Consider the following 27,815-nt stretch of genomic DNA (forward strand, 5'->3'; position numbering starts at 1 on the left):
ACTCCTTCAAGAATAACCCTCCTATATAACATCTCCGGCAAAAAAAAATCCTTCGATTCTTTCAGGGATATTTCTTGAGATTTTTTTTTCATTAAAAAATCTTTCAAGAAGTCATCCATGAATTTCTTCAAGAGCTCCTCCAGAGATTCCGCTAGAAATTCACCGGGGATCTCCCTCCGAAGTTTGTGAAGGGATTTCTCCAGAAATTTCTCTTGGAATCTCTCCAAGAAGTTGCCTTAAAATTTTCTAGGGATTCTTTCGAGGGATTAGCAGTTTCTTTTGCAGTTTACAAGTTCATACAATAATTCCTCCAGGAATTTTTCAGTTATTTTTCCAGAGGAATTCCCCCAGGAAAGACTTTTTCGGAATTCTCCAAGGGATTCTTCTTGGATTTTTTTTAATGCACCAGGAATTCTTCTGGGAATCCCATCTTTAATTCCTCTAGACATTTCTTTTTGAAAATATTCCAGCGATTCGTCCAGGAATTCCTTCAGGTAAGCTCAAAATTTTTTTTTCCAAAGATTCCATTATTTGAGAGTTTTCCAGAAATATCTCCAGGAAATTCTTCAAGAATTTCTCTAGGCATTTTTCTCTACGGATATTTTTTTACAAGGATACCTCAAGGGGTTTCCTCCGAAGATAGTTTCAAGGCTTTTACGAGATTACCTTCAAGAATGCTTCCAAGGATCCCTCCGGAAATACGTCAATTGACACTCCTTTAGGATTATTCTCTGAAGTGAGTATGTACCGTATATGAGTATATATTTAAAACTATCCTTAGGGAAACTTCGGTAAGGATGCACTCGGAACAATACCACTGAAGGTTTATTCTTAGAGGAATACATATCCAGGTCATAACAAGATTGCTAATAAGCATAGACAAACTGGATGATTGATTACTGAAGGAACTGGAAAAGATCATGAAGACATTTAAAAAAAATCTTCGGACGATATACTGGGGAAAATGTTGAAGGAAATCATGAGCAAAATCCTGGGTTAGTTCTAAAAGAGTTCGTAATTTCAGAAGAGATTAGATTAAGGTTCAACTATGATTTCTTACGAATGTTTCGTAGATATTGACATAAAAAATATTATGAGCTCCTGAAGAAAGGCACAAGTAAAGAGAAATCCTTTATCTTCCAGAAATTTGCCACCGCTACCAGCACAACACTGATTTGTGTAGAACAGGCGAGCATTTTTTTTACAACAAAATACAACAGCGTGATTGCTGAAGGGTTGAACAATGCTTTAAGTATATAATGTGATTATACCTTACCTATGTGCCTTAAATGTTGTTCAAGATTGCAATAAAGATTACTGTACAAAGCTTGAACAACCTTTGTCAATCTTGCTTCGACTATTTAATTGTCACCCCAGTGATGTACAGATTTTCTCTACTTCGTAATAACAAAAGGTATCAATGGTTTAGAATTGCTGTTTTATTATGCTCCGGAGTACAAAAATATTATTCCACGTGCATTACAGTGAGAACAAACGATACATATAAGGTTCTTACATAACAGATAAGTATTAAATAATTAAAGTTAAATAAATAAAATAGAAATGCTGCTTTAACGTTAAAACCTACATTCATAAGTGGACGAAAGCCAAAATATTGCATTGCTGGCTGCTACGCGTAGACAAAAGGCATTTATAGGTATATGTAATACTTGTTAATCTATCAGTGCTCTCAGCACAAACGAGAGTTTGTTCAGATGGAAGGTTTGAACAGATCCGCCAGCAGTTCCGGCTCGGTCATATCCTTTTTGTATTTTTGCATCATTTCCTGAACTTTGATGCGCCTCCTGACGTGCGGTGGCTGGTAACTGAAAAAAACACTTGTTAAAACATTGCATTAGAGAACTTCACAAGACACTTACGAGTCATTATCCAGTCGCCGGCGTTTGGCCATATTGTAGGCCGTCTGCCGGATCAACGATCCGATCACCCTCTTGCTAACAACCATCCCGTCGATCAGTGGAATGGCGAAGTTCATCCTTCCGGCCGGACCGTGCAGTTTGACCCGTAGCAGTCCGGAGTTGAGGGCATGCAGGAAAATGATGTGACATTCGTTGGAATTCAGAGGAGCGATCGGGCCATGGGCTGTGGTGTAGCCGGCACGCGTGTAGTGGAGTAAATCATCGATCGGGAATGTTAGATGGTCCTCGTAGCTTTCGAGCCAAACGAGAAGAATTTTCGCTGTGGGTGCCGTGTACAGCGTTGTGGGTTTGGAAGCTCCCGTTCGTCTTCGAACCGGGGGAATCGGATCAGCTGATTTGCTGCTCATCGATCCCAACCTGGGCGGTTCATTGTCTAAAGAGTATTGACGTGATTTGCTGGAGGCGGCTTTGGAAGCTTGGATTTCGCTTACACTTCGCTCGTAGGTGGTCAAGGGATTGCCGTCTGTGGTGTCCTCCAAGTAAACTTCGCTCTTGTTGGAGCGATTCGGAACAACGATGGCTATTTCGGAAGCAACGTCAGCCCAATAGAGAACTTTCTTTTCTCCGTTCAACTGAAGATCTTCAATGTTGGAAGAATTAAAAGTTTGTGACTTGCGTTGATGTTTGTTCTCCTTGGGAATTTTCCAGCTGGAATTTATGAAACCTGTCCAACCGGCATGTTCCTCTACATTCACTGGCCAACCGAGGGTGTAAAGAACGTTCCAGAAATGCACATCGATGCTAGAGAGATTTTCCTGGTCCATGTTGCCGATGATATCCGCTTCCGAAGATTGACCGGCTTTCACGTAGAACACATGGATTGTATCGCAGGTTCGGGGGCTCATCTTGTCCAGCATCTGCAAATCATGACTGAACTCCGTCTTGGTAGTGTCCAGAGCAGTTAACATCTTCTGACCAGCGTTGTTTTGTCCGATCGACAAGAACCCGAAGTGAGCGAGAAAGAGACGCGCTGCTTGGAATTCGTGACACACGTTGGGAGCAGTGGCTTCCTGAGCATGTCCCAAACCATCCACTGAACATTCAGTTTGGGCCCAGGAGAGCTTCTCGTACACCAGCTGATCTTCCAGCAATCGCGCTAGGTGTTTTGTGGACTGATTTCCGATCTTTTGTTCCGTTGTATCCAGCGTTGGGATTGAATAGTCAACTACGCACGGAGGAATGCGATCAACTGAGTCAGGGAAGTACTTGTACTCCACTTCCTGCCGAATCATAATGTCGTTCATGGGAACCGGACGGCCGGGGTTCGGAGCGTGGTATTTGGTACCGGATTTGCTGCGAGACAGATGCCGTAGCTGCATCGTCCATGCATGCCGTCCGAAAGGTCCGCGAATCAGAACTGTAAGAAAAAAACGTGTTTTTTGGCGATCGGGAAGTGAGATTTTAGTTATGGTTATTCGGGTTGTATAAGAATTGAAATATCTTTCACAAAGTTTCAAATTAGAGGAAACACTATTCAAATCATAAGAATTCCAAGTTACAATTAACCCAAGATTGACAATAGCTTCTATTTATCCAAGGAATTGTATTGTTATCGTAGTTCTCCTACGACAAACAACTTACTAGTGACAGTTGGCTGAGGATCTTGGTCATTTCCCAAAGGTTCTTCGAAGAGCGCCAAAATAGTGGAGTTCTCCGTTACAAAGTACTTAAACTTTCGAATCGCTTGCTCTTGGTTGATTTCCGAGGTGTCTTCGCCGTTGGTATTGGAATGCTTTGCGAGGACTACCTCATCCAACAACGAAGACAGCGACTGCTTTCCGCACTCATTGGGAAAGTAGTCAATCTGCTCCAGAATCAACGTGAGCAGATTTTCCGCAGCATCCCGTACTCGCATGGACGCTGGCTTGAGCTCCTTCTCATCCTTATGCTTGACGGGTTCGCCAGGTTTTCCTACGCTTTTGGACCCGGAAATTCCCAGCTCAACCACCTCCAGAACCGTGGTTAGGCACTCCTTGTCCTGAAGCAGATACGGATGATGCATCAACCACGACGAGGTGCACTGGAAAGCGGCCACGATGGTGCTGTGGAGATCCTTGCTGTGCGCCGGAGGCGGCCTCGAACACTGATAGCAGATGTAGTCGCATATCCACTTGACGGCACGTTTGCATTCCAGGGCATCTGTAAGGGTCGCTGGGTGAGAGTGACTGAAGGGAAATCTAGATGTGGGTCACGACTTACCGGAATCTTTGATGTGCATAGCGGCCAATCCGGAAAGCAACTCCAGTGCAGCCAACGAAACATTTAGGTCAGTTTTCCACGAAGAAATTAACCGGTGGCATACCAAGTATGTGGCTCGTACAAAGAGAGCATGTCCGCTATCTGATGTGGTAGCACAGAAAGATGGTTAGATGTCTTTGAAGGATGAGTTTTATGCCTATTCCTTAACCATGGTAAATTGGTGACAAAATTTAGCAGAGACACTGCGTTACTTGTAAAAAAAATCAACAACTCTTCCAGAATTTACAAAGTCCAGCATGATGTTCTAGATTTCAAGTACTTTATTTAGAATTTCCATTCTTTTAACCCGATAACACCGTGGGTGTATCACAATTCAAATCTCCAACAACTTTTATACTATCGTTATATTCTTATCCGTATAGATACAAGACAAATGTAAACGAAAATCCTGCATAAATCCCTAGAAGAATTCATGAAGGAACCACTTAAGGAATCCCGAAAGGATTGCTTAAGTAATCTTCAAAAGAATCTCGAAAACAATCTCAGGAGAAATCCTTGAAGAAAATTTTTGAGAAATTCTTACAGGAAATTCGTAAGAAACCAATGAAAGAATGGCGGAGGAAATCTCTGAAAGAATCTAGAGGAGAAATCCCCTAAATGAACTTCAAGAGGAATACCTGAAAGAATACCGGAAGGAATCCCGGGAGCAATCCCCAAAGTAATCCGAAGGAGAATCAATAAAGGAATCCCGAGAGAAATCCCTAAAAGGATCATTGGTCTAACCTCGAAGAGTATCTTGGACGAATGAGAATCACGTTGTTTCACGTAATAAGAAATAGGTTGTTATTATTATTATTAGGTTGTTAAGCAACTTTTAAATGAAACCAAATTTTGTCACCAATGTAATTGAATAAGATAGCACCTATTTAGCGAATAATAAGCAGTGCAGAACTGATATTGACAATTTCCAAAATAAACTAAACACATAAACTTTTTACAACTTTTCGATGAACAACAAAATGAAACTCATGAAATCCCTGCCGATATTCGCCAACTAGCAACTATTATCATACAGAACCTATAAAACTCCCTCTACCTCGCACAAACAACTACCTACATATAACATAAAAACTATAACAAATCATTACCATAAACAGCGGACGAACTCAACTCTAAATCATGAAAAATGTCGGATGAGAAATCATCGAAAGCCGGCAAACTAGAGGGCTCATTGCTAAGCGTGGCGGTGCTGTTGCCTCCGATGCTGGAATTGGCGCTATTGATCGAGTACGTACTCTTCTCCGAGCAGGCTACAACGAAGAGAGATGGGGATGCGAAATGTTCGTTTTTTTGCGTTTTCAATTTTGGACGACACAGGAATGGGATAAATGACAGGGGATGGTGCGTTTAGTACAAATGTGTGAGGTGTTTGATGATTTTTGTTGAATTTGTAGCAGAGTAGATACAGTATAGCGCGCCAGGTTTGCGGACAGGGAAGTTGTTTCAATTGGGGTTTCGATGATTCGGGTTCGATTGTACGGATGGTATAAGAAAAGAAAAATTAAAACAAAAACATAATTAACAAAACTAAAAATAGCCTGGCGTATAAATAAAGCTTTCGTAAAGTAAGTGTAAAGTGTATAGAAAGAAAAATAAGCGTTTCTTTCAGCAAAATAGAACAGTGTCGGAAAGTTTCAAATCTGAAGGAAAGGAAGCAATTGGCTGAAAATAGTTGCGCCAAACCTGAGCTCAGCAAATTAGCGTCGTTGGATTGCTGAGAAGCATGCAACACATCCGGCCCAAGTTCCATTTCTTCAAACGTGCCGGAATCCTGTACGCACAGATGGAGACCGCCCAGCAGCATGTGCGTATTCTGTGGATCGTTCTCGACTTGCAACGCATTCATCAGAACGTTAATCATACGTGGCTTCAGCTGGACAAAGGTGATCATCCTATAAAAACCGTAAATTTCAAAATTAGGAGGTACATTACAGGACTCCATAGTTCGCACTTACTTATCGGCTGGTCCTGCGGTGATATCCCTAATCGAAAGCGTTTGGAAGTGCAATGGTAGCGCCAAAATAGACAACAGCACATTGATCGCGGCTCTTCTCAGTTCCGTTTTGTTCACTATGACATTGGACTTCATGCGCAATTCCTTCTCCGGTAGGATCAATTCCAGTGCGGCAATAAACGACGGAAGCAACACCTGAATACCCTCCAAATCGATCCGGAACAGATCGGACGAGTTGTACAGAATACTGGCAAGCGTTTCCTCGCACTCTTTGGAGTCGTTCAACTTGAGCCCCTGCTGCAGAGCCATATAGAACCGGGCCAGATACACCGGTAGGATTTCCTCGCCCGTTTTCTTGGCGCAAAAGATGCGACACAGTGCACCGACGGCTTCCGCCTTGCCGGATTCGTACTTATCGATGGTAAGACCCGGTGGAACGTCGCTCATCTCCGACAGTGACGGAGGCTGCGATAGGCTTCCCTTGCGGTTGTCCATGATCATTGACGAGGGTCGCCGTTTTGCTTCGGCTGCTTTCTCTGTGAAAACATTAGATCGAAATTGTAAAACCGTTGGTAATCAATTAAGGAATGTGTTTGATCTTACTTTTCATGTTCTGGATCCACGTTTCGCCACCGATATGAGCTGCGTCGAACAGCCACTCACCGAAGAGGTGAAGAATACTGTTACAACGTGGACGATTAGCAGCCAAAGGATAGCGGTTTTCCTGACAAAGCGACAGCATCGCTGGAAAGGCCGGATTGAATTAGTACTGATGAAAGTATAATGACACAGATGAACGTGAAGTGCTTATAGTCAAATAATAACTATAGATGGGGAAGTAACACTACGATGAACAACTGAGAAAGTCGCAGAGGCAACTCCTATATTAGGATACCTATACAAAACTCAAAAAGCCGGTCAAACCTGGCCATGTGACCGAGCAACGTGCAACGTCAACCCGAAAGAGTCAACCCGGAGATACGGAGACTTCCATATTCATTATAGTGGTATTTCAAGAGTGTTTTATGAAGTCTAGCAACTACGTGATTTTTAGTAAACTAAAAAAAGAAAAAAATCAACTTCAACACTTACATGAGAAATTGGACGAAGGCAACGATGTCGACTGGGGTATCGAACTGGCTTGGTTTGCCGAACTTCTGCTGCTTGTCAACCCACTAAATGAACTCTTGGTCAGACCTACAATTGGAAGACAAACGAGATATTAATGCTGGGATTGTATATCAAACTCTCATTGGATGCAATTATTCACGATGTGCTCATAGATGTACTTAATCAAGTTCATCACAAAAACAGATCAAACATATAAAGTGAGTTAATCAACTTTCTACTCAGATAGGTGACATCTAGAAACAAAGAGACTAAAATGGTAAAACAAAAAAAAAGTTCAAAATCATAATCATAGCTGGCATTCCTCGTTCAGTAACACACAGATCAAGCAGAAAACACATATGATTCGAGAGATTGTCAAAAAAAAAAATGCGCACCCTTGGAGTGGGCCATCGAAATAACTGCGTGGGCGGAAATCGACGGAGCAACGCTGAAACTCTTGGCCAGTCTCCTCTGCAGCGGCGGTGTCGGGGAACTCGGTGCTCCTTCTCCGCCACCTCCGGATGTCCCTCCGCCAAAGTGCGATCCATCGTGGGAATGACTACTGATGAAATTGCTGATCACACTAACTCCAGAGGAGCTGACGAGGTTGCCATCAGTTTGACTGGTTTGAGCACCACTGGAGGCACTTCCCGCTACTCCCAGGGCCGCGCCTAAACCTAGCCCGCCAAGGCCGCCGCTGGCTCGTACCGAAGGACTCTGCTTGATTTCACCACCGGAGTGTCGGAAATTGATGTTGGGTGTTGTGTTCCCTCCAGCACTGCTAGCTGTCGCATTTCCAGCACTGTAGAAATGCAGTTGATTCATGTTTTCCAGGATGCTTGCATCGGTTTGTCTATATTGAGATATGCCTAGAGTTTTAAAGTAATGGGTTTCATTATGAAATGAAATGATTATTGAGGAGTGAGTCTTTTCGTTATTAACATGGTAAGACTAAAAAAAGTGTTTACGGTTTCTTCTTGAGTAATAAAATCTATCTTTTTTATCGTATATAAAATTTTAAATGAATATAAACATAAAATAAAATTATAATAAAAGAAGTCCGTTAGCAATGTTGGTTCTCCGTACATGCTTGTCCGGAAGATCATGAAACTATTGAGAACTTGAGCTACAGGTCCTAAGCCCTGGTAAAGAAGGAAGGTTGCGATGGCTGATATGCTGGGCCATTGTGAATATATCAGCCATCGCAACCTTCCTCCAAAGCATTTTTTTTTTTTAATTTTTATTTTTGTGCAAAGCAAAAATGAATAAACCCCATATACCAAGGTGTCAGTGCGACCCGAGCCGAGGGCTGAACGGTTGAGAGGTTTTAAACATGCAAACACAAACACCCCAGTAAGCCGCCTTCATTGCCCTACGGCCGGGTCTCTGGTGCAGCGGATTTTTACTCCTCTAGCTACTCGTGTACAAAACTCAGTACAAATTCATTAAACAGCCTTCCTGGTGACGACTGCCTCTCTTAGTCGTGTGAAAGGGAAGTGGAGAATACTCTAAGCTAGCTTGACCTTACCGAAGACCGTAGGAGAAAATGGAAACATCCTGCCCCTCAACACCTATATCCCGGGCCAGCACACGTTTGTACTGGTCCAGATCTACAACATCCCTGACCGGCCGACTCCATTTTGCTGAACATGGAAGCTAACAAGGATGATAGTATACGGATCGCCATCAACAGCAAAGGATACGAAAACAACAATAAGAGTTCTATGGAAGCTATCTCTGGAGCTTGATTAGAATAGGTCGTATGTGCTTTTGTCGATTAAAAATTCGATCAGTTGGATTCGCCCGTTGAAATTGAGCAAAGTTGATACATACAGCAGAATCCTCACAAAACAGGCTTTCTGTTCCATCATTAAAAGTTTGCAGAATATCTGCCATATTGCTACAATGACTAAAATAAACTGATCGAATTTTATATCGACAAAAGCACATACGACCTATTCGAATCGAGCTCCAGAATTTTTTAGTTTCTTTATTGTGATTCACACTAAAAACTAGTGCTCCATGCAAGAATGCTCACAGAGGAAACAGTTTAGAATTCTTCCAGAGGAGGGAAAAACCCGACATGAGGCTTTATCCATAATCCTGAATAAGGATAGCGTCGAGTTCACTTCCTCCAATAAAACCAACATTCAACAACCTTATCTACAAGTTCGACAAAGTTGTGAGAGCTTTTATGCAGTCGTTGCCATTGCTGGAGCTTTGTGGGAAGAATGCTCGGATCATGGAATAGCAGCTTCGTCAATTGTCATCAGCTCTGCACCTTCCCAGGGATGCACGGAAAAGGATATTCTCTTGAACTACTCAGCAGTCTTTTGATTCTTGCAGATTAGAACTATGTAAGGTACACCGGGGCAAGTTGAAACGGGGGTGGTGAGCTGAAACAGCGGTTTAACATTTTAAATGATAATAAACAATATGATTGCCATAATTAATAGTTTGTGATTCAAATAATCTTTTAGCGAAGGATATATTTCTAAATTTTATTGAAATATTTCAAAACATCGCGTTTTATCTTGCCCCACCCGTTTCAACTTGCCCCGGTGTACCTAACATAGTTCTTATCTGCAAGAATCAAGAGACTGCTGAGTAGTTAGAGAGAATATCCTCATTCATGGGCTATTCCATGATCCGAGCATTCTTCCCACAAAGCTCCAGCAATGACAACGACTGCATAAAAGCTCTCATAGAAAGCCAAAATGCATTACAACAACTAATTGGCGTATTGTGAAATGATTCATTCTGAACGACATTCATGATCTTCACAGTAGAGAGTGTGTCAATGGAAAGTTTGAAGAAGTCCAAATATGTACTCTAGCGTGGTTCAAAAAATCGTTTTTGCTCCACACCGCTCATTCGATTCATTCCCAGATTCTATGCCTTCTCCCAAAATTTGAGCTGATTTGGTTGAAAATTGCGGCTGCACAGTGCACAAGCTCTTCAAAGTTTGTATGGGAATCACTATGGGAAAACGGCGTTTTTTATTCAATACGCCATAGCATTTTCCAACTACCCTAGAGGATTAGTAGACCCCGGGTATTCCTATGCTACTCTATCAGCTACCACTTTACCGAAGATCGCATACAAATCTGACGCTTCATTAATTAGTTATCAATTTCTATCCAACTGGAGAAACTTTAACTGTGATCCTTCAGATTCCCAGCAGGCAACATTGCTACACATGGCGCAAAAGATACCACACAAAAATCAAGGCTACTATGTTTCACTGCAAATTGCAGTGATGCCCATTGAATAGTTTAATCATCATGAGCAAAGATTTCAATTCTGGTTAGAAATCAGTAATTAATTAAATAATGAGCCGTCCGATTCGAATGCTGTCTTTGGCAAAGTTGTAGCTGATAGAGTAGCCTAGGAGTACAGGTATTCTTCGATATAACGTTCCCTCGATATATCGTACCCTCGATATAGCGAATTCGATATAACGTACATTTTGCTTCGATATAACGTACGACATTGAAAATTTTTATTTTTCCTAGGAATAGCCCTCAGATAAACTACGAAATCACTCAAATCAATGTTGTGTTGCAGCATCAGCTTTGTTACCCAAAATTAGCGCTATTTGGAGAAAAACATTGTTTACGTTATATCGAAGCAAAATGTACGTTATATCGAAGCACAAAAACGAAATGAGTTTTTCGTGAAAACTCATGTTTTTCATTATTGGTTTCGTGAATTTCACCGAAATCAATATCATGGGTTAATTTCACGTCAAATACATCGACACTAGTATAAATAATATTAAAATTTTCTCTGCTTCGATATAACGTACACTTCGATATAACGTACAAAGAGAACATTTTTTTGTACGTTATATCGAAGAATACCTGTACCTGGGGTCCACTAACCCTCTAGGGTAGTTAGGAAAATGCTATGGTCCATTTAATGAAAAACATCGTTTTCCCATACAAACTTTGAAGAGCTTGTGCAGTCTCAATTTTCAACCAAATCAGTTATGAATCGAATAAGCGCTGTGGATCAAAAACGATTTTTTGAACCACGCGAATGTACACTCTTAACTACCGATGAAAAAGATTGATCTGTTGACTGCCGCTTTCTCTAAGCCGACTGGAAGGCCAACCTAAGAGCAATCTGAGGAAGCCTCCGGTTCGAGGTCAGCAAATCTCACCCCAAAAGCGCTATAAAGGCTGGTCTGTCCGCCTCTAAAGAATAAAAACTCGATGCTTACTTTCGACACCCTGCTCTATTTATACCAAATGAAAAGTATCTGAACAGGTCAAATGGGCGTAAAAAGCGACGGTTTGACCACAGAGGTGGGCCAGTTTGCTACAGGGAAGAGAAACGACCCCAACTATAACTCCAAACGACATCCTGATGATCTGCCATACCCGAAGTCGGGCAGTCGTCTCCGAAAAAAGCGGGAAATGGCGACTAAAGTGCTGCAAATGAACCTCCATGCTGAGAGACCCAAGGGTGTGCTTTATCGAAGGTTTACAAAAAAGAACTTGTGGCTTCGTGGCCGTGCGGCTAGTGTCACCAAGCATTTAGTCACATCGTGCTGGGGAGCGTGGGTTCGATTCCCGCCGCAGCTGTCAGGAAAAGTTTTCAGCTGTGCCACTGGGCGTTGCATGCTAGTCCGTTGTCTAGTGTCGTGCTTCCTTCAAAGAGCGAATAGCTCACTGGAAGCATTAAACGTGTCCGTGTTTTTTTTTAAAAAAAAAGAACTTAGGCGTGGCCCTCATTCAAGAACCATTAGGGAGTACAGATGTGCGTAGTTCGAGTATCATAGTATTCGAGTATCGAATCTCGCAGAGGGTTACGGCAAGGTCTTTCGTACTTGGAGAGCGGGAATAAACACGGATAAACGATTTTCACGAAGTCCGTTCAGCTGCTTGGTTTCGCTAATGATATTAATATTATAGCTCGTAAATTTGAGACAATGGCGGAAACGTACATCCGACTAAAGAGTGAAGAAATATCGATGATAGAACATAGACACATTATCTTCGAATGGCTTAGCGATTGAAAAAAAAACCTTCGAGATCATAAGAAAACTAATTGGGAATCCTGTTCAACTATCCTATTTACAATCAAAGGAGTACATCTTAAAAAGTCACATTAAGTCCATAACACAATGGGGCACGTTCGGTGTAGTACTAGATTTGTAGTAATGAGCTGAATTTTAGTATGGTGAGAAGGTCAATTCTCCGTTTCTGCAATGAAATGGTGCAAAAAGCGTGGGTATTATGATTCCTTGCCTAATTTGATGCTGTTTGAGCAAAACTTTGGATAACTATGTTGTTTATGTTGCAAGAAATGGAGAAAACAACAACACTGTTGCCCAAAGTTTTGCTCAAACAGCATCAAATTAGGCAAGGAATCATAATACCCACGCTTTTTGCACCATTTTATTGCAGAAACGGAGAATTGACCTTCTCACCATACTAAAATTCAGCTCATTACTACAAATCTAGTACTTCACCGATCTGTCCTATTGAAAGATGGGTCCAAATCCTTTAAAAACAATTGACGAATTACAACAAAGAATTAAGATCAGACTCCAAAAAAAAATCCTTCAAAAGACCACTGCAATGGTGCGGGTCCCCCGGAAGATAGACGGTTTGCTTACTGTAGAGCCTAGCGATACATTGAGCGAACTGTTAAAGATCCACTTCGCTGATTCAATCTCAGAGTCGAGCATCGGCGACCAAGCCACTAGCATTGTTGTCTCAGATCCACAAGAGATCCAATCATGGGTTTCAGGATCTATAAAAAAAAGCTTTCAAACGGGCCAGGGTTGAGAGGCCTGTAGGATCTTTTGAGCCGTTCCATGGATGAAGAAATATTCTCAACGTTGATCCAAAAATAGGAAAAAAAACACTGGTTCAACCCTTTTAGAGATTTTCAGGGCGAGTCTGATTTCAGGGCACATACCTAGCGATTGGTGTCAAGTCCGGGCTATCTTCATTCCGAAGTCAGAAAAGAGAGATAAAACTAATTCCAAAGCATTCAGACTGATACATTTTGATTTTGCAATACTCAAAATTAAGGAAAATGTACTTGGCGGGTGCATAAATCACAAATTTATGAAAGCAATGCTTTTGTCAAAAAAAAAAACAATTCCCTTATCAGTGGAAATCCTACTATCTCAGTACTACATGTAATAGTTAAAAATATATTAAAAAACACTTAATGCAAAGGAATTGCTCTTGTAGCATTTCTTGATATTGAGGGCGCATTCGATAACGCTTTTTATTTATCAATAGGGTCAACAATGTTGAGGAGAAAATACGACCATTATTGTACCTGGGTACATGCTATGCTAGCTAATCGAAATATCTCCTCTGAGTTTAGCGGTTCATAGATCACTGTGAAAGCACCAAGGGGGTATCCGCTAGTATAGTGTTTCTACTTTGATTCTACTTTGTTGTAGTCCCTGGTGGTGGATGTGCTTCTTGACAGCTTAGAGAGAAGAGGCTTCGAAGTGGTAGGAACTGCTGATGACGTTGTGATTATTGTATGAGGCAAATTCGAAAATAGTGAAAAGAATGCAATATGCCTTCAATAACACTCTTTTCTGGTGTCAAAGGGAACAGCTAGACATAAATCCTACAAAAACTTTCAAGCTAAACACAATTAGTTTACTCAAGTGAACTATCTAAGTTTCATACTCGACGCAAAATTGAGCTGGAACTTTTATCTCCGATCAGTTGTGCAGAAATGTCTCAATAAACTTTGGGTTTGTCCAAAACCCTTGATAACCAAGTATGATCTTGTAGATATAGGACTATTATATGCTTCCCTTGTCTGGTAGCCCAAAACTAATGACGCTGCTGCCAGGGTTAAGCTCAAAACATCCAACTAACCGCTTGCATAACCATCACTGGTAGTAGTACGCCCACTTCGACCCTAGACGCAATGCTTCACCTGTCCCGGTTAGATCAATTCATAAAGTTGGAAGCAGACAAAAGTGGTCCAAGGTTAAACAGAGCGTTCATGATTAACAAAAATTTTAATCATGATTAATCATTGATGATTAAAATTCAAATTTTGGTGATTATTGATTATGATTAATGATTAATTCGATTTTTGGATGATTAATGATTAAAATTGGTTTTAGCTGTGATTATTGATTATGATTAACCCTCTACTTCCCATGGTTGCTCTAGAGCACCATCGATTTTCGACGAACTCGAGACAAACGGAATTAGATGAATATGATGCAATAGTTTTTAAAATATAATTGTATTCTTATTAGGTAAACCCAACTCCCAACTACTTGTTTCAATAGTGGAACTATTGATAAACAATCAAAATACTATTGATTTACAACTAAAATTTTTTAGGTTGATTTCGAAAAATTTGGCCAATTTGCAATAACTTTTGTTCAAGCACTTTTTTCGGAAACGCTTTTTTGGCATAGAAATTATCGTTTAAAGTCGTGGGAAGGAAAGGGTTAATGATTAAAAATGGCTCATTGATTGAAAATCATGATTAATCAATCACAAAAAACTGGAAATGATTAAAATATATTTATTGTGTTACATGTTTTTGAAGTTTCAAAAGTAAAAGGTAACTCTGTCCGAGAGATTTTTGAAAAAAAAAACATTATAAATTATATTATTTAGAACAGCATTTGAACCAATTTAAATTCGATCATATATTTGATATGATGAATCATTTTTCGTGATGAATGATTAATGATTGAATAATATTTTTCTTATGATTATGATTACTGATTAATGATTGGATTTCCAAAACAGTGTGATTAAGATTAATGATTAATGATTAAATGAGATTTTTTTGTGATTATGATTAATGATTTTGATTAATCTTAATCATTAATCATTAATCATGATTAAATTTATGATTAATCATTAACGCTCTGGTTAAAAGGAACAAAAATACTGCTACCGGGAGCCCTTACAGGTCATCTCAGTATACCAATTGGCAATTGGAAATTGTAGTGACAGAATGGAAACGGTAGTCAGTTCAGACTTTCCTTTCGGAGTGTTCATTCCTTCTCCGTCAGGAATGGGAAGAAGGAGGGCCCAGTGTTCCAATCAGCTTTAAAATTTCTAAACAGATGTTTTGAAAATGGCTTTGGAATCTATGGTCCTAGAACAAAAAAAAAGTTCTCTTTGGACAGTGACCCACAGTATTTCAGATGGAAATATATGCAATACTAGAAAGCGTTCTATGCCTGAGAAGTACAAAAAGTGTATCATTGTAGGGTAAATCGGGGTAATTTGGCCATTCTAAGCAAAAATCGATTGAAGATGCAGAAAACAACTTTGAATTTCTCGTACATCGTATGGCCTACACTAGTTGCATAAAAATATCATAGTCCAATCGTGTTTATATACCAAAAATGATTTTTGAAAAAGTGTTGTTTTGCGTCGATTTTGATCCGTCGGGATAATATGAGCACCCTTTTTTCACTGAACAATTTATATTGCCCAACGTAATCAAAACTTTGTTTGCTTCGCTTGATATTGAATCATATAGTATCAACTTAAGGCTCAAATGAGAATGGCAAATGGTCCAGAACTAAAAAAGCACTTTTTCCCAAAATGATCCACAAATCCAAGATAATAAGAATGTCCGATTGTTTATTTAGTCAATTATGACAATCGGACATGTTGGTTTTGTTCGTCTTTTCGTCATTCTGGAGAAAAGTGTTTTTTCAGTTTTGGATAATATGCGATTCTCAATTGAGCCTTAAAGTATAAGGAAAACAAACTAATGTGGAAGTCATCTAAGGTATTTAAACAAGAGAAGTCTTATGTGGTGTTTTTGTTCAGCCTTCGTCGGGGTAATTCGGCCAACAATTTAAAATTTTATTTTTCTAATTTACTATGGGATTAAAATACCTTCTTCGTTCTAATGTTTCAATCGCTCTAATATCAGACCAGTGTTAGAGCTGTAAGGTGAATTTGCAAAAAATACTAGTTTTTAGGTGATTTCCCAGTGGTGCCCCATTGGTAAAATTACCACGACTACCCCTACTTGCCTCACAATATAAAAAAATCATGCAATTGCAGGAAGGAAGGAAGCCTTTCAGTTAGTAGCTGTGGAAGTGGTCGAAGAAGACTACGTTAAAAAGAGACATGCCAAGTTCCAGTGGGAACGTAGAGCCATAAATAATAAAAAAGTATATTTACAAAAATAAGTATTTTGTCTGGCAGTCAAGCGGCACTTAAATCGCTTAATAACTACACTTCCAAATCAAAGCTGCATTCTGGCTTTGAAAAACTTATCCATACGCAGTCGAGTCTACCTGGATCCCAGGACATCCAGGTCGAGAGGGAAACGAAATTGGGATCTCCAGTTAGCCTAGTGATTAAGGATATGGATCTCCAATCCGGAGACGGCGGGTTCGATTCCCGTTCCGATCGGGAAAATTTTCTCGACTCCCTGGGCATAGTGTATCATTGTCCTTGCCTCATGATATACAATTTCATGCAATGACAGGCAAAGAAAGCCCTTCAATTAATAACTGTGGAAGTGCTCAAAGAACACAAAGTTGAAGCGAGGCAGGCCAAGTCCCAGTGGTGACGTAGAGCCATAAAGAAGAAGAAGAAGAAGAATAAGAAGAAGAAGCTATAGCTAAGAATGGATCTAATAAAAGGTTCATTGATCTTGAGCCCTTCAGTGGTATATCAGACTCAGACTCAGATGCTTTGTAAAAATGGAATTGAACAAATATATGGTCAGTCAAATCATATCAAACTGGAATGCATTTCCCAATGCCAACCATTCCAAAAGGCTCGTAACGATAAACTCCAAGAAACTCCAACAACTATTAAGTCTCAACAAAAGGGATCTTAACATCTCGGTCTAATACAGTGCACTAGCCCATCGTAGGTTCAAAGTTCTCGGCAAGCCCTTCTTAGGGCCTGCTGACATATGGTCCCCGAAGTACCGTCGTGCGGGGCTTCTTTATACACTTTTTCATAGTTTTTCAACTTTATGACATTATAACTCCCAGACTAGTGAATGAATTTCCGCAATTTTCATACACAATAATTGTGAGTATGTATGTAGGATGTATGCAAAATTTGAGCTGAATCCATCAATAAACAAAAAAGTTGTTCATACACCAATCGGACACATCTCATATAGAACCGGATGGGGGCTACTTTGTACATTTTTATCTATAACAAAACTGCATTTCAAATTCCAGGGTTATTTAAAAAACTACGTTGTACCAATACTGTAGTATACTATATCAAACATAATTTCAATAAAAATATGCGTTTTAAGATGGTTCTGTGCTACCTTTGGTATTATGAGCAGCTTGATATTGCTATATAGATAGCCTGAAAAAAGGGACCATCAATCCTTTATTTGGGTGAAATGATCATTTATAACGTATAACGATACAAATAATCGATTGTATATGCTACGTTGATACATTTTGAATGAATTGATCAACCCTGTGAAATTTATGAACTGTAGAAACAATGCCTACAGACCAAATGTTCTGATACGTTATGTATATTTCATAGGTTTATTCGATGTTTTTTTCGCGTCCTGACAAGCAATAAACGGTTTGTTTGAAAAATAATTTCAACCAAATGAAGGGAAAACTATTGCTTCATAATAGTCCCTAAGACATCAAACAGATTTGAGCCATATTTTGAATTCAAAAAATCCATATTCAAAAGTGTCCAAAGTAGCCCCGCATTTCAAAAGAAGCCCCGCACGACGGTATGTGATTAGTTTCATGAAGTCAGTCTCGCCAGAATGGGGGAATCACACACTGTAACTCAGGATCTCAATTCATAAATAACAGAGTTGTTCTTGAGTTCAATCGACACCAAGGTATCTCGGTTACGGTTACACATTAGTGTGGGTCATCGGAACCGTTTTCTCAGATCAAAGCTTTTTTGGTTCCGTTTCGGGTCCTGAGTATCTGTGCAAAATTTGAGCACGATCGGTTGCGCCTACACTTTGCGCATTGAAATTGAAATTTGTATGGGATTTTGTATGGGAAAACATACTTTTTTGCATTTTTGCCATAAGTTGAAAAAGTTTGTCTGAAACTTTTTAACCCAGTGGTCACCAAACTGCGGCCCGCGGGCCGCATGCGGCCCTCGATCAGATTTTGTGCGGCCCGCGAACTGATTTTGAAATGTATAAGAAAGCGGCCCACGTAAAGATTCCATAATGAAAATTAGAAATTTCACCATATTTTAAAACTTTAATGAGAATGAATTTTGCCAATATCATAAAGAGTTTTTCAAAAGAAGTAATATTTTTGAAAGTTTTCCAAACTGTAAGAGGCTAATTTTTTGAATATTGTTTCAAAAATATTCGAAACTGCTGTTAAGAACGATGTGTTTCGCTTGAATAATAAGTTTAGGCTAAATGTCACAGATTCTCTGCCATGGATTTTTAACTATTAGTAGTAATTTATTTAAATTCACGAAAATTAACTTAAAAATTTCCATTTTGTTTCTATCGGCGAAAAAACTTCCTTTTGTATACTTTTTTTCACCACTTCTGTCAGGAAACTATTTCAAGTTTTATTACAGAATTGTTACCTATATTTTTTTTAAAAAAAGTATTGCCCAAACTTTTGGAATTTCGCTTCAGGGATTCGGCAAGATACTCTTTATTCTTCTCCTAGCAATACTTTTGGTAATTCCTCTTAAAATATCTATTCTAAATCGGCTACAAATACTTGTCCTCATTGCTCATAATATCATGTCTGCAGGTTTTTCTTGATTGGCTTCTAAAGAAATCGTTCTGAAATTTCTTAAAATCCAGGAGAAGTCCCAAAAACCTCACAGTTCCAAGATTTTTTTAAATACTTCTCAGAAAATTCTTAATCTGCAGTAAGAAACTCCATTCGAAAATTTATCAAAACTGGATCCAGAGGTTTTACAAGAAATTTGTCCGTGTTCGTGTCTAGGACTTCCACAATTTTGCACATATAATCTGCGCTATAAGTTTATCCACAATATTTTCAAAAAGGTCCATATTGTTCTAGCCACTTTGTGACTTAAAGTAGTTTGTCTGAAATATTTTTCCTACATTATGAATACCAAAAGCTGCAAATGTTTTGTGTTTTTAATACCATACGATTTTCAATTTTTTTCCAAGTAAAATAAAATCTCCTGATAACTCCAGGTTGTTTAGTTTTTTGCTCTTGTTCAATGTTAAAAAAAATAATTTCTTTTTATTTGTGAGTTTTAGCTAATGCTTATTCTTTACACTTTTCGAAAAATCAATCAAATATATTTTATGTTAAATCTTAAAAATCATTGAAAATTAACTCTTAAATGACTTGCGGCCCGCAGTCTCTTTTCAAAATGCAATTTTGGCCCGCAAAGACAGTTAGGCTGAGGATCACTGTTTTAACCGATACAGTAAAGGCGCTGTCCATAAACTACGTAGACTCATTTTAGCCCATCTCAGACCACCCCCCCCCCCCCCCCTCGTAGACTTTTGTTCATACAAAATTTTCGAAATTTGTATGGACCGTAGACTTTGGCCAGAAACCCCCCTCCCCCCCATGAGAGTCTACGTAGTTTATGGATAGGCCCAAAACGATAGCCTAGGATGTCTTCAAAAACTTTGTCGAAGACCGCAAAGCGATCCGATGCTTGTGAAAATAGTTATAACCAACGAACCGCATGCATGTGCTTATGTTTTATCATGTAAAGGAATAACAATAGCAACAAAATCATACTGTTTCGCCAAGCAATGTCAACGCTATAATTTTTTGCATAAGCATCAGATCACTTCGCGGTCTTCGACAAAGTTTTTGAGGACATCCTAAGCTATGTTTTCACTTTATCGGTTACATGGTTTTAGAAAAATTCGAGCTTGTTATGAGCGAAATACAAAAAAGTGTGTTTTCCCATGCAAAATCCCATACAAACTTCAAACGCGATGCGCAAAACGTAGACATAACCGATTGTGCTCAAATTTTGCACACTTATTTGGGTCCTGAAATGAGATCAAAAAAACTTTGATCTGATGGGATACCATTGAACTTTTCATTTTTCCATATAAACGATGACCCACTCTATTACACATGTTACTGAGATACTTTGCGTATTTCACAGCGAAAAGGTATATCACAATAGTCCTAGAATCTGGCCACAGTGATCTTCACCAAACAAACGAGAATTCTGGGCTGCAAAAATGTTTCCAAAATTGGAAAACGTTTTGTTGGGACTTTTCCTCGAATAATATATTATGTACCCACCCTTCCTTATTTTTAGTCGGTTTTCTTTAAGTTATATTACTTCCCAGACGTTCGGCAGGAACTGCTGAATAGAGAATGAGTAAATTACTCCTTTTTTCATAGCTGCTCGTTCTTTTTATAACTATATTGTCTATTCTTAATGACGTCTAGTTGAAGGTCGAAAAACTCTATGTACAACTTTGTTATACCTAAGGTGCGTGAAATAAAAGCAATGCAACTTTAGACAAATGTTTTATTTGAAGAAAACTAATGGTTGTCGACTGCCTGATGTTCGAACACGAATGAAGGATAATTTCTGTCACACCATCGGCCAGCGTCGTCGGCGTCGTCGAGATGCAGTGTGGCCATATCGAATGGCAGCGCACCGCATCACTCCCCCTCCTTGGAAAAAGCTTACTGAATCCTGAACCGCACGTGATGTCCACTTTTTGTAATCCTGTCAGAGGAGCAAACAGGATCTTTGATGAAGTAAGCTGGTTTCACTCGGTCGATCGAAACTGTTACCGGTTTATTTCTGATTTTGATGGTGAAGGTTTTTGCAGTTCTTGATATGACCTCATAAGGACCCGAAAAGGGAGGTTCCAGTGCTGCTCTGACTTTGTCGGTTTTGAGAAACACATGTGTACAATCTTCAATGCCTTTAGGAATGAACACGAGTCGATGCGAATCATGGTTCGAAGCTGAACGTGGTACTAGCGTGCTCATCTTTTCTCGCAAATTGGTCACAAACGTGTCTGATGGTCCTCGAATCGATTGTTTTTCAATCAATGCTCCGGGTATTCGAACGGTTGTTCCGTAGAGCATTTCCGATGCTGACGTGCCATCGCGAATCGCAGTCCTTAGTCCTAGTAGCACCAACGGCAGAGCATCTGTCCAGCTAGACTTGTATGATTCAAGTGCCGTTTTAAGTGGTCTATGCCAGCACTCGATCATACCGTTGGCTTGTGGGTGATAAGGCGTAGTGCGCAAACGTTCTAGTCCTAATAATGTAGACAATTCCCTCATCAGTTGGGACTCGAATTGTCGTCCTTGATCCGAAGTCAGCTGCTCTGGGGTTCCAAATCTTGCCACCCATACTTCTACGAAGGCCTTGGCTACTGTTTCGGCTGTCATATCGGGTATTGCTACTGCTTCCGGCCACCTACTGAAACGGTCGATCATTGTCAATATGTATCGCATACCATTGGATATCGGCAATGGGCCGACAATGTCAATATGGACGTGTTGAAATCTTTCATCTGGAATTTCGATTGTGTCTGGTCTTGATCTTGTATACCTGGACACTTTGTTTTGTTGAGCAGAGGTGGACACAACCTACGCAGTACAACGGGTCTCCGAAGCGGAATGCGGAACCGGGATTTCGGGAAGAAATAAAACGCTCAAATTTCGCTACTGTACACTTTAATCGCGTCTTGACTGGTCAAGCAACACACAACTTCTGATTGCTCTCTCTCTTCTACTCTACTGTTGGCGCTCTCGCCGGCGCCGTATTTGCACAACATGCCTACAGTGAGTGCGGCCAACATTGCCACAGTATGCACAATATTGCTACAGTCCAACATGTTTGTCTGGCACTCGATGCAAGCACGCACCCAGTTCGATACATCTTTTTTAATGCCGGGCCAGACATAGTGTTGCAAGATTTGTCCTTGCGTTGCTTTTGCTCCCGAATGAGCCATACGGTGAATCTGATCGAAAATAATTTTCTGGTAGAATCGTGGAATACATAGACGAGTTTTCCCTTGTTGTAGCTGGTAAAGGAGTTCGATGTCGTATCGAGGGCATTTTAACCTTTTAATATCCGGATTGCTTTTCTGCCAGTTCTGCAACTGTTCGTCGTCTTCCTGTTTACGTGCCAAATCGCTGTAGTCAATTGTAGACGGTAGCCTTATGGCTTCTACTCTGGATAGGACGTCGGCAGGAATGTTATCAGCTCCTGAAACGTGGATCAAATCCGTCGAATACTCGCTAATGAAGCTTAGCAGCCGTTGTTGACGTGGAGTGGGTCTGTTCATATCCTGTTTGAAAGCAAACGTCAGAGGCTTGTGGTCCGTAAAAATAATGGTGTTGCGTCCTTCGATGAGTTCCTTGAAATGTTTCACACCCAGGTAGACAGCTAGTAATTCCCTGTCGTAGGTTGAATACCGACGTTCGCGATCGCTAAATTTTACGGAAAAATACCCTAGTGGTTTCCAATCGCTGCTGGACCTTTGTTGAAGTACAGCCCCAGCAGCCAGGTCGGATGCGTCAACCATCAGTGACAGTTGCGCGTTAGGGTTGTGGTAATCTAGCTCAGTAGCTTCTATCAGGCATCGTTTACATTCCTGGAAAGCAGTCTCGGCGTCGCTGGTCCATTTTATAGGTGTTCGATCGTTCTTCTTGTTCGACGGGATCAGCTTGCGTAGCGGCAACTGAACTTCGGCTGCACGTGGGAGAAATCGTCGATAGTAGTTAACGAGGGCTAGGAAGCGTCGTAGTTTTTGCACGGTATCCGGTTTTGGGTAGTCAGCAACAGCAGCAACCTTTTCCGGAATTGTTCTGCAACCAGAAGAAGTAATGAGTTGTCCCACAAATCGCACTGTTGTTCTTCCCAGCTGGCATTTGTCGACGTTTATCTGCAGTCCATTCTCTCGAAGTCTTTCAAAAACTAATCGAAGATGCTTCTTATGTTCCTCCTCGGAAGATGAGGCAATGAGCAGATCGTCAAGGTATCCCACTACGAACGGCATATCGAAAAATATGTTGTTGATGAATCGTTGGAATGTTTGACCCGAGTTTTTGAGACCGGGTGGCATAACAAGAAACTCGAACAACCCCAACGGCGTGATTATGGCGGTTTTCTCAATGTCGTTCTCGTGCATGGGAATTTGATAATACGCGCGTTCAAGATCTATCACGGAAAATATGTTCTTACCGTGCAAAGTCTGGCAAATGTCGTATATATGTGGAAGGGGATAACGATCTGCAATGGTAGTATCGTTGAGCCGCTTGTAGTCACCTACGAGTCTGTATTTCGTTTCTCCGCTTTGCAATGTTTTCGTTGCAAGATGAACTGGGCTGGAATATGGACTCTTGGAAGGTTGAATGTACCCGAGTTCCAAGAATAACTTCAGCTCCTTCCTTAAAGCTTCGAGCTTATGCGGAGGAAGCCTACGGAATTTCGAGTGACATGGAGGACCTTCGACCTTGATGGTGTGTTTTACGTTGTGCCGTACTTCCTGCTTGGGTAGACGCGGCCTTGTGACGTCCGAAAATTCGCTGAGTAGACCACCGTAGTCGCTGTTACAAGGGAATGTTTTAAGGCCAAACAATCCCTGTTCGATCAAACCCATTTGACCGGGTGCTTTGATGTTGGTCGTTTTGTCTATCAAGCACTCACCTCGCAAGTCCACCATCAAGTCATAGTACTTTAGGAAGTCCGCGCCCAGGATAGGAGCTGTTACATCAGCCAGTATGAACCGCCAAGGAAAGTTCCTGCGCAGGCCGAAAGTAGGCTTGCAAATTTCGGTGCCGTAGGTGGCAATGCGGGAGCCGTTCGCAGCGTACAAACTCGTTCCTTGTGTTGGTTTCTGGTTTTGCCTTGGCAAGCAGGGTAAAACCGACAAATCTGCTCCGGTGTCGATAAGAAAGTTGTAGTTGGTTGCCGGATCGTAGATTATTAGACGGGATTGGCCAATACTGCTGCATTCGCCCGTCGTCGATTGCAGCTGAATCAGTTTTTTGGTTTGAACTGGCAGGGTTCTCGACAATTCTTAGCGGCGCTGCCAAATCGTCGGTGGTAATAGCAATACGGATGTTGGTCGCGGGAGGCGCTTCGGGTACCTTGTTGCCTGCTGACGCTTCGGTTACGGGATCGACCCCGAGTTTGACGAAAAGCGGCGATCTCGCTTGAGAGTTCGGCAATTTCAGCACGCAGTTCTGCCAAATCAAAAACCATTTTGTCGTGTGGTGCAGCAACTGCAGACGATGCTATTCGACTCCTAGTTACGTCAGCGAGCTTGTCAGCTTGCTCAGCAAGCTGGGGCAACTGTAGCGTGTCCTCCGTCACTTTGAGCACGGCTTGCGTAGTTTCGGGTAGCTGCTGCATCCACAGGGACTTGATGACCTTGTCGTCGGTGATAACGTCTCTAGCAAGGTCTCTCATTTCTCGAAGAAGCTGTGATGGCTTGCGGTCACCCAACTCGCATCCACGTAGCAGCTGCTGCATCCTGTTTTGTTCACTCGTACTGTATTCTTTGGTGATCCTGTCCTTAATTGCAGTATACTGTCCGGCAGGAGGCGGATCGCGGATAATATCCGAGCAACATGCGAGAATTTCGGAATCGATAGCTGCCAATACGTGATAGTATCGAGTTTCTTCACGTGTGATTCCTGTAAGCGCAAATTGTGCTTCGAGTTGCGCAAACCACAGCGTTGGATCGCGTTTCCAAAAAGGTCCGATTTTGATGCCGATTTTGTTTATCGCACCACTGGCAGCACTGGCAGTTGTGTTGTTTACAGCGGCAGAACCGCCTGCTGCAAACTCGTTGACATTGGTAGCGGCCGTACGTGCCGCTTGCAGCTCGCCTTGCGATCGGGTGATTTCGTCTCTCAGACTCTGTTCCGCCATCTTGTTGATGCCGATGGGCGCCTTGGCAAAATTGCGATGTGCAGCAGTCGAGAGCCAGTCATGAAACGATAATAAAAATCCGACACACAGCCAATAGCGCCCAAAGTGTATTAATTATGTGTTTTTCTTACCCGCTCTTCGGGAATGTCGTTCCTACAAGCGTCGGGGTCACCAATAAGGTGCGTGAAATAAAAGCAATGCAACTTTAGACAAATGTTTTATTTGAAGAAAACTAATGGTTGTCGACTGCCTGATGTTCGAACACGAATGAAGGATAATTTCTGTCACACCATCGGCCAGCGTCGTCGGCGTCGTCGAGATGCAGTGTGGCCATATCGAATGGCAGCGCACCGCATACCCTTTACTGAGAAACGGGTCATTCCGCGAAAAGTAAAATAAACTTCGCTGACATAGCTGTTTGCTTTATTTTTTTGGGACATTTTTTATGCCCTAATGATGTCCCTTGGTCCAATGATGACATGTCGAGTCTCGTACCTACTCTATTAAGGTTTCTTCCGTTTGAGCTTTTACATTTAAATTTTATTATTAGGTATAACGTTTTCGAACAGGTAAAGAGATTTTGTGTCTTGTAGAATTTCTAAAGAAATCACTACAACGAGCTTTCTTATTTTTCTTTAAAACAAATAATATGTATAACTAAACATCAACTTACCTAGAAAAGCATCCACCAGCCCAGCAATTCCTTTCATAGTTTTCAGGAAAATCTGCGGCAACTGCAACAAGCACGGGTGGTAATGGGGTTCCACTCCATCCGCGTTCAGCAGAACGGCTTGGATAAACTGCGGCGTTCGGCTGATAACCTGCGGGCAGCACAGATCCGTCGGTGCTCCCAGAATTTTCAGGAACCGAATCCACGACTGGGCAATGCCGTCGTTGGTCATTCCCGGTGGTATGAGATTGCTGTCTTCGTCCACTGAAAAGGATTTCGAGAATGTTAGGCAACCATTGATATGCTTCGACCTGTATATTACTGATTTTCATTTCCGGAAAAGCTGGTCCATAGGTGAACTCCAGCAGCTTCGCAGTCAAAACCAAGTTAACTCGATTCCACTGCTCTACGAGAGCTATCCGATGGCGCCAGGCGGCGCAAGATTCTTGGAAAGTCTTCCACAAGGAAGGCGACGGAAAACATCGGCTACATGCCAGCAGCCACACCTCGAACAACACGGACAGGACACGTTCGCAGAGCTGATCGCCCACGTCATCCTTGACGATCGGTGGCGCCAAAAGGATCTCGTTGATGGCCAGCAGAAACAGCAACAAAGCCTCCCACGTTTCCACCGTCAGGATTTGCGAATTTTGGGCCGTGTCTTGTAGAGTCCTAAGCACCCGGTGACAGAAAACGGCCTGCCGGTTTATGGTGTCGGTTCCTGGAGGGAAATTGTGCGTAAAATATTTAACAGTTTAGAAAAGCCACTCGCAAACCATGCAATCAGCAGGACATCACCTAAATCCTCTTGATATATAAAAGGCCAGTCTGGTAGAGCATGAGGGAAATAAAACGAAATCAGTTCAGAACCTTTTTCTCAACGCAAGGCAGTGTCAGTGGTGGTTAGTAGAAACGAAAGGGGTGCATGTAAAAGCGAAAAAACAAAACAAGTGTGCATATTAAATCTCATCCAGCATTAGAGCATTTTATGTATGGGATTGTACCGATAGCAATCAATGTTCGAAAAGTTGGGACTATTGATTTGAGAAGAGGATGTAAAATCACATTCTTTCATTCATCTAGGGGTCCATTCAAACAATTCACTTAAATAAAATGACTAGATCATGGGAAAGATAAAACTTCTTTAGTTCTTAAGTTCTTTAAAATAATTCAAGAGTATGATTTTGGGATGATACGCTATAAAAGTTCCCAGATAGTGTTGGTAAGAACTCAAAATCGAAAATCTCACGCTCACCATCGAAAAAAAAAATCATTAATAACTGAGGAAGTGCTTATGAAGTATTAAGCTGAGAAGCAAGGCTCATCCTATGTGAAGAAGGAGCTATGACTATTCGAACATTGATAATTTTATCGGGGCACCCAATTAAACTGTTCCACTCGCGTTCAAACTGAAGAAGATACCTTCTCCCGGCCTGGGAACAAACAGGTTGTACAGGTGCTTGATGATCCTCCGCACGTAAGTGTTCGGATCGTCGCAGATCGGTTTCGGAACGCTGATTTTCGGATTGGGCAGCAGCGCCGTCAACCACTCGCAGTAAATATTGACGCAATCCTTGATGATGTCGTGCTCCGCCAGCGGCAGGGAAAGTCCGTGACAAATCACGTCCATGCACCATTGGACCTACAAAATGAAAATATAAGCCATCATAATCCCCCTTCAGGAATTACCACAAACATACCTCCTGATCCGCCACCAGCGTACTGGGTTCGGCCGCATTCGTAATGCCCAGATTGCCAGCTAACTGTTTCACCACCACGGCTGCCACATCACGCCCACCCGCGATACCAAATTTTCCCAGAACGCTCTGCGATTGTGCGTTGGTGATGTTTTCCGTGATGGTTGGCACCAGCGAGGCCCACTCCGAGTACATTGCGAATACACCTGTTGGGCGCGCGGTTCTAAAACATTTCGGACCCGATTGGAACCGGAAACAAGGGACAATTTCCACTCGAAACAACCGAAACGCGACGCGAAAATTTTCACCACCCACCAGAAAGTGTTTACGTTTTCTACTTTGTGAATGGATCAATCA

The 27,815-nt window shown here is 41.4% G+C and overlaps 2 protein-coding genes across 7 annotated transcripts; both read right to left on the reverse strand.

Moving 5' to 3' along the window:
* Nucleotides 1-1,419: 1,419 nt before the first annotated feature.
* LOC109411673 (ral GTPase-activating protein subunit beta) lies at nucleotides 1,420-27,815 on the reverse strand. Of its 6 annotated transcripts, none has more exons than XM_029864454.2 (15): nucleotides 27,462-27,815; nucleotides 27,184-27,403; nucleotides 26,560-26,589; nucleotides 26,084-26,482; nucleotides 25,765-26,025; nucleotides 7,659-8,132; nucleotides 7,246-7,350; nucleotides 6,757-6,897; nucleotides 6,155-6,689; nucleotides 5,883-6,091; nucleotides 5,288-5,449; nucleotides 4,140-4,280; nucleotides 3,522-4,079; nucleotides 1,881-3,297; nucleotides 1,420-1,826 (listed from the first exon to the last, which is right to left on the reverse strand). In XM_029864454.2, exons 1-15 carry the CDS (start codon nucleotides 27,651-27,653, stop codon nucleotides 1,712-1,714), a joined length of 4,959 nt encoding a protein of 1,652 aa, XP_029720314.2. In that variant the 5' UTR covers nucleotides 27,654-27,815; the 3' UTR covers nucleotides 1,420-1,711. The 6 variants fall into 6 exon arrangements, with proteins under 6 accessions (XP_029720314.2, XP_062705046.1, XP_062705047.1 ...); XM_062849062.1 differs by having other exon boundaries at nucleotides 26,560-26,631; XM_062849063.1 differs by lacking the exon at nucleotides 26,560-26,589.
* Nucleotides 23,885-25,452, reverse strand: LOC115258926 (uncharacterized). Its single transcript, XM_062849067.1, has one exon. It carries the CDS (start codon nucleotides 25,089-25,091, stop codon nucleotides 24,195-24,197), a length of 897 nt encoding a protein of 298 aa, XP_062705051.1. The 5' UTR covers nucleotides 25,092-25,452; the 3' UTR covers nucleotides 23,885-24,194.

This window comes from Aedes albopictus, chromosome 2 (genome assembly GCF_035046485.1).
Source record: "Aedes albopictus strain Foshan chromosome 2, AalbF5, whole genome shotgun sequence".
NCBI lineage: Eukaryota > Metazoa > Arthropoda > Insecta > Diptera > Culicidae > Aedes > Aedes albopictus.

Coding starts and splice junctions, on each gene's coding strand:
- LOC115258926 (XM_062849067.1), bottom strand. CDS start 25,091: ATGGCGGAACAGAGTCTGAGAGACGAAATCACCCGATCGCAAGGCGAG.
- LOC109411673 (XM_062849062.1), bottom strand. CDS start 27,653: ATGTACTCGGAGTGGGCCTCGCTGGTGCCAACCATCACGGAAAACATC. Junction 26,026..26,083: donor TTTTCCGGAAATGAAAATCA/GTAATATACAGG, acceptor AATCCTTTTCAG/TGGACGAAGACAGCAATCTC. Junction 7,351..7,658: donor TTCGATGGCCCACTCCAAGG/GTGCGCATTTTT, acceptor TTCCAATTGTAG/GTCTGACCAAGAGTTCATTT.